Here is a 7,660-nt window from a genome sequence, read left to right on the forward strand (position 1 = left end):
AGCACAACAGAAGAAAAAAATAAATAAAATGGAAGGCAGCAGAAAGAAAATATATATTTTAATATCTGCCCCTTTTTAAGAATAAATTCAAAGTAATTTACAAAATACAAAACTAAATAGAAACATAAAAAATATCTTTATATTATATTAAGTTGTGTTCACCATTATTTATATTATATACTGCTAAAAAATAAAGGTAACACCAACACAGTCTAACTACACCACGTTCTTGCTCAATTTGTATTATTTCCAGCTTATTCAGTCCAAACTACATCACTTTAAGTTTCTCCTCATATATTCTGCTTTGTAAAGGTTTAGATATAAGAGACTTATGGTGCTGTTTTCTCCTTCATTCTCGTTTGTTGTCCTCCAAAACCCGCTTCCTGATAGCCCTGCGGGCTAGGCTGCCGCATTAACATGACGTCGACAGGGTGAACCCCATAGAAATGAATACCAGAGGTCAGCTGCCTAGCGGTGACGGGCTGCGTCACAAGCTGGTGTATTATTTTGCATTGGGGACTTACTGCGCATGTCCAAAATCTTACAATGACTTGCCTATGGGAGTCTGGAGCGGCGAACAGCCCGTGACCCGGAAGTGACTCAACCCGAAAAAGTTCATGAGTAAAATGGAAGTTTACACATCAATAACTTTAAATTATTTATTTTACTTATCAGAAAACATACAATATTTTTTTCGAAATATTTATAAGATTTTATTTTGTTATTTTAATTTTTTTTATTTTTTGTGTATCAAGAGTAGTAGCCCTAGCGCCCCCATCGACCAGCCGCCACTGCCACTGTTGCCCTTTTTTTATATGTTTTGGGCTTATGTTTTACTTTGTGTGTGTTTTGCTCTCAGGGTCATGTGGGAATTGTTCTGGCTCATGCACTTCCAGATTGCCAGGTAAACTGAAGAACTTTTCACTAGAGTGTTGTTCCCCTTTTTTAAAGAAAAAACTGTATTTCTACACTTTGGAATAATGTTACCTTCAGTTTTGTGTCATTATTTACAATATAAATAATCTAAATGGATTAGATTAGATTAGATTAGATTAGATTAGATTAGATTAGATTGACCTTTATTGTCATTGTACAGAGCACAATGAAATTACAGTTCAGAACACCCATTCAGAAGAAGACAGAACGTAACAAACATGGGAGAACAGGTGCTCTGGGTCATGCAGCCACTGACCCTGCACAGAACAAGGATCATCTTCATGAAGACATCATGAGGAGGCACAAAAACTAAAAACCACACAAGGGAAGATGAGGGGAAAAAACCCCTCAAAAACATCATATTATATCAGCACTGTGACACACTCTGGTGTTTATAAAAAACCTCTGCATAGAGCAGATTTATTAACCAGAGGAGTAAGGGCGTTTAGGGGGGCGTGTATCTGAAGCCATGAATGTTGTATGCACTTGTGTGAATATCTGAAAAATGAGCCCGAAGAATCGAGTCCCCAAAACCCGCGCAGCCATAGTTCAGAATATGGATGGTAACTGTTCATTCTGTGCGGCCCTCAGCTTGCTCCAGGAACCAGATCACAGACGGGTGGGGGGGCAGACCCTCCGTCGACGTAACCAACCAGGTAGGGGAGCCATGTAGGGGAGAGCCAAGTTTGTAATCAGTTGTTTTGGGAACAGAAGAGCCAGGCTGACAATAACAATTTTCCATCTGCCTTCATGTCCGCTGGTACCTCTCAATGTGGCAAATCCAATCAGACAAATAATGTGGAAAAATTCCACCGAGCCAAGCTCTCATCTTCTCCAAGGTCAATTCCATCTAGCCAGCAAAGTCCAGGGACCATAGCCGACCCGCGACCCTCAGCAGAACCACTTGCAGACCGACTCCAGCTCGCTCAAAGCAAAGTCTGAGTGCTGATAGAACGGCAATCCTTCATATTGGTCAGGCAGCCAGGAAATGAACAGCCACCGACACTGTTTTGTAGAAACACCAGGAAACCTCCAAACCAATCTGTAGAATCCAGTGATCGGAATCCAAATATATATCCAGAACAGAGGAGAAGAGAGGTCCCACCTTTGATATGTCCTCCCATGGAAGAAAAAACTGTGTTCCAAAAATTTATTAAAAGACCAGCTAACCAAATCCATAAAATAAAAATATTAGTTAGTATGTTGCTAATTATGTTAGGATAATGTTCTGAAAAAATATGTTTTTTTGTTTTAGGATTCTTAAAAATACCTCTTGCTGTCGGATTTCATGAATTATGCTTCTTATGCTTCTAGTTTATTTTATATTAAATCAATATTTCAATGATTGAGATGATGGTTGAATCAACATTGGTATAGTATTAGTCACTTGTTTATGTTTTTGTGACTACACATTATGCACAAACAGTAAACAAAACATTCACAGGCAAAAAAGAAAATGTATAGAGAAAAATCACAACCCGCTGTTCTCAATGTGTGTTGCTTAATTTAAGATGTGATAAACCCCACCCAAATGCTCTCACCCAATGCTCAGAGAGGAGGGTAGGAGTGGTAGGGGCGGTGGGACAAACAGCATATGTTGATTCAACATTGATTAGACGTTGGTGTTTCAATCATTAGAATACGATCACAAAACAACATTGATTCAATGACATCTTTTCAACATTGGTTACTTTACTTTACTTGGCTAGAATTGGATGATTGTTTGATGGTTGATCCACTATCATCATCGACCTTAGCCAAAAACCAACCTTTTTGACCATAGTTCAACATTGAATTAACATCTTTTGCTCTCTGGGTTGTGTTACACACTTCAAGATGTTTGAGTAGTAACACTTTCTATTCCCGTTTTTCTTTAAACATACAGCTGTGTCTCTTTTTTTTTTACTTAAGATCACCCTGATAGAGAACAAAGAGGAGTCTTTGGTTCGAGCCCAGCGCCGCAGCGCTGAGCTCGGGCTGAAAAACATTGGCTTCATTCAGGCCAATCTGGATTACTTCACTGGACCGTTCCACATTGGGGTGAGCAATCTGTGTTTGTCTGTCTGTCAGCAAAATGTCTCATGAACCAGTCAACATGTTTTAATGAAGCATTCATTGGATGTACATTGCTGTGATTAAAGATGGCTGGTACAGTCAGCCGCCCTCTTTAAGCACAGAAATGTCTGTGTGCATAAATTTTAAATAAGGCCCGACCTCTTATGGTTACTTGTTACATTATGAAATAGGTTCACACAATATATTGGTGTAATTACAAATAGATTTTCAGGTGCAGCATGTTATTATTTTTTTGTGGGGGAAAAACAACACTATTTTAATTATTCATTTAAAAATAATAATAATGATAATATTTTTTTTGCTGCAGCTTTCCTGTGAGATGTTGTAAAACATTTATGTTTATTAGAAGACCACGAGCTCACCACATCAGAGAGAGGCATGTCAAAACCCTCGTCTTTATGCAGAAACTGAAAATGCCAGCACGCAATTATATTAATGGGAGCAACAAAGATGACTTTTCATTCCCCTAAGGTTCGCTTTTAATCAGAAACCTTTTAGTGCCGCAAGTTTCACTCAAACAGTATGTCTTTTTTCGGTAAATATTAGTAATTTTATTCAGAGAATTGAAGACAGAGGTGATAGGGTTCATAGATCTTTTTAGGGATGATTATTTTTTCTTTTTTTAAAGGTAAAAAATTACCTTGTTTACCTCTGTTCAAAAATGCACAATGCTTTTAATAAATATTTGAAGTGCATTATCTCTTGTCTTCTTGCAACACAAAATAAAAAAAAAATATGTGCACAAAAACAATTTTGTGTTTTAAAACAAATACACAGATAAATGAGATTTGAAATAGCTACAAATGTTTACAAACTGTTTTAGCCATTTAGAAAAATCTTCATCTCCATGTTGCTTTAGTACAGAAGTCGAAAGTGGACATTTGTAGAAAGTAAATGTATTTAAGCTTTCCACAGAGTACAGATTATCGCATTTCATTATAACCTAAAATTGTTTATCTTAAAACAATTTAATATTATATGCTGAGTCAGCATTCCCACAAATGCTTTTTATGTTTTCTGCATACTGTTTCTTATTACTATTAAGTTCTCATAAATTAACCATTGGATGCACCTCTACTACTAATTACCTTTTGGGATCAACCCAATTCAAGATGGCCACAACAGCTCATCAACATTAACAAACACAAAAATTGACTCTAACTCAGTCATTTTTAATTTAATGTGGTAGTAAGCTGAATATCCTACTCAAGAATATCGAGTGCTAACACATCTCAGGAAATCTTGCTATATCACGAGATTGCCCAAAACCATCATTTACTAGGTTTGACCAAAACTGTTTGTCCATTCTCATTAAAACTGACATGAAAAGCAGAAAATGTTTATGCCTTACTTCAGATAATGCTAGGCTTTTATTTGTTGTTGATGTAAGTGTTAAAACTTCCTTCACCTTTCTTAAAGAGTGTGTGTCAGGTTAGTTTTTCTCCCCACAGACATGTCCAACTTTCTGTTGTGGGCTTTAGCCCAGTTTTAGAAGAACCAGCTGTTCCAATAGTCATACTCTAACTTTCTGTGGGACAAACAGGGACATATATGCACCTTCTCTAATTAAAACAAGCTCTTGTTCTCATCGCTCCACTGAGACCTGTTCCACTTAACAAATACAGCGGGTAAAATAAGTATTGAACACGTCAACATTTTTCTCAGTAAATATATTACTAGAGGTGCTAATGACATGAAATTTGATCCATACATACAAAGAAATCAAACCATAAATGTCCAGAAATGAAGTTATTTGTAATAATGTGGAATGGTACGGGGAAAAAGTATTGAACACGCTTACTGAAATTTATCTAATACTTTGTACAAAAGCCTTTTTTGGCAATGACAGCTTCAAGACGCCTCCTGTATGGAGAAACCAGTCGCATGCATTGCTCAGGTGTGATTTTGGCCCATTCTTCCACACAAACAGTCTTCAAATCTTGAAGGTTTCGTGGACCTCTTCTATGAACTCTGATCTTTAGTTCTTTCCATAGATTTTCTGTTGGATTCAGGTCAGGTGATTGGCTGGGCCATTCCAGCAGCTTTAGTTTCTTTCTCTGAAACCAACTGAGAGTTTCCTTGGCTTTGTGTTTGGGCTCATTGTCTTGCTGAAATGTCCAGCCACGTTTCATCTTCATCATCCTGGTAGATGGAAGCAGATTTTTATCAAGAATGTCTGTGCATTTTTCCATTCATCCTTCCTTCAATTATTTGAAGTTTGGCAGTACCATATGCTGAAAAACAGCCCCACACCATGATGTTCCCACCTCCAAACTTCACTGTTGGTATGGTGTTTTTGGGGTGATGTGCAGAGCCATTTGACCTCCAAACATGATGTGTATTCTGGCATCCAAACAGTTCAGTTTTGGTCTCATCTGACCAGATTATAGTCTCCCAGTATTTCACAGGCTTGTTTAAATGTTGTGCAGCAAACTTTAAAGGAGCTTCAACATGCTGTTTCTTCAGCAGTGGAGTCTTGCGTGGTGAGCGTGCATACAGGCCATGACGGTTGAGTGCATTACTTATTTTCTTTGAAACAATCGTACCTGCTAATTCCAGGTCTKTCTGAAGCTCTCCACAAGTGGTCCATGGCTCTTGGACAACTCTTCTGATAATTCTTTTCACTCTTCTGTCAGAAATCTTGTGAAGAGCACCTGGTCGTGGTCGGTTTATGGTGAAATGATGTCCTTTCCACTTCTGAATTATGGCCCCAACAGTGCTCACTGGAACCTTCAGAAGTTTAGAAATTCTTCTGTAACCGATGCCATCATTTTGCTTTGCAACAATAAGGTTGCGAAGGTCTTGAGAGAGCTCTTTACTTTTACCCATCATCAGATGGTTCTTGTGTGATAACCTGGCCATCATTTGGGACTGAACCAGCTGATATTAACTTGCACTGACAAGGGGCAGGCTTGCTTTCTAATTACTGAGAGAGTTCAGCTGGTGTCTTGCCTTTCCATGCCGTTTTACACCTCCTTTTCTTCATGTGTTCAATACTTTTTCCCTGTGCCATTCCACATTATTACAAATAACTTCATTTCTGGACATTTATGTCTTGATTTCTTTGCATGTATGGATCACTTGGGTTGTTACTGACATCTGGTGAAAATTTCATGTCATTAGCACCTCTAGTAATATATTTACTGAGAAAAATGTTGACGTGTTCAATACTTATTTTACCCGCTGTATAAAAAACTCGACATGTGGGTGTTTGGGTGGCCGAGCCAGATAGTTTATTTACTCTCTTGGATTCTTTTCACATGATGCATGTATAATAACATATATAAAATGTAGTGCTTGAGTTTTTTTTTTTCACTGCAAAATATTTAGGCTTTCATCCTGGGAGTGAAGAGTGTCCTAAAGAAGCCACTTGTCATAAAGATTTTAAACTTTTTATGTATTATCCATGATTTCATTTAGTTAATTATATTGTAATCGTAATCGATGTTTGATATCCCAAACTGATATTGCACAGTTCAGGTGTTGAAATGAACCAAACTTCACACAGTCTATTGAGCTTTTTGTCATTTAATTTTTACTACATTTGAAATGGTTGAATCAACTGATTTTTATGTTTTTGCACTTGATTCTGTCAGATGTGTTTGTGGGGGAAAAATCCATCCATCCATCCATCCATCCATCCATCCATCCATCCATCCATCTCAATAGTATGCTTTGTGGAACATGATCACAAGCCTTCTCCAGGTCCACAAAACACATGTAGTCTACATTTGTCCATTTTTGAGGAGCAAAGGTCTGAAAACAATGGGGATGGCAAGTCCATATAGCAGAGGTCATCAAGGAAAACAAATAGGCGTCTCTTCAGTGTCACATGCGAAACAAGGACAACACTGCACAGCACAGTGGCAGACTGGGTTAGTGGTCCCCAGTTTTTATTTTAAAAGGCAAACCAGAGAGTGTGCTCCAACTATTGTGGGATGACAGTTCTTAGCTTTCCCAGAAAAGGAAGGTGTTTGAACAGAGGCTCTAGCCCATTGTCAACTCAAATTCAGGAGGAACAGTAGGAAAATTGTGCATTATCAAATGACAGTATATAGTCAGGTGCTAACAGGCTTTTTAGGTGTAATTACCATAGTGATGTTAGTAAGGGTAATACGTGCATTTTTTAAAATTTGATTCTTCTTGTGACTGTAAGCTCTTAACTCTCTGAATCAGTGTAATCACTACCCTTCATTCTTGTTTGCTTTGTAACAACAGATGCATTTGTACACAAAAAGAAACAGAAATTGTACCATTTCTAGACTGAACTTAATCTCGCTTGGGCTTTTCAGGGAAAAAAAAACTTCTGCAAACTCCTCCAGTAACATTATGAGTTAGCAGCCTATTTCTGCAAAAGCGTATGATGATTAGGTGTCAGGCGGCTGCAGACATTTCACACCGTCTCAGGCTCACATGGACCAAATGAGGGGCATGATTATTTGAAAAAGAGTGAATAATGAAGCCTCATTATTTCTGTGATGTGATTATTGGGTGAAAGAGTGACAAAGAGTCGGCATTTCCTCTCGAGAAAAGATGGATTAATAAAGAATTTACTTATACAAGCGCCCTTATGGTCAATGCATACTAATGAAAGATTTTCTCTGCCAGACGCAGCAAAGATGAAGATTAGCAGCATAATATATATATA

At 37.8% G+C, this 7,660-nt stretch overlaps 1 protein-coding gene across 2 annotated transcripts in view; it reads left to right on the top strand.

Moving 5' to 3' along the window:
- Positions 1–7,660, top strand: part of gstcd (glutathione S-transferase, C-terminal domain containing) — a 62,747-nt gene that overhangs the window by 39,464 nt on the left and 15,623 nt on the right. For both annotated transcript variants that reach the window (XM_014007741.1, XM_014007742.1), the window contains 2 exons: positions 860–904; positions 2,848–2,976. In XM_014007741.1, the coding sequence (XP_013863195.1) occupies positions 860–904; positions 2,848–2,976 (174 nt within the window). The remainder of the gene's footprint in view (positions 1–859; positions 905–2,847; positions 2,977–7,660) is intronic.

Source organism: Austrofundulus limnaeus, unplaced genomic scaffold (assembly GCF_001266775.1).
Source record: "Austrofundulus limnaeus strain Quisiro unplaced genomic scaffold, Austrofundulus_limnaeus-1.0 Scaffold44, whole genome shotgun sequence".
Taxonomy (NCBI): Eukaryota; Metazoa; Chordata; class Actinopteri; order Cyprinodontiformes; family Rivulidae; genus Austrofundulus; species Austrofundulus limnaeus.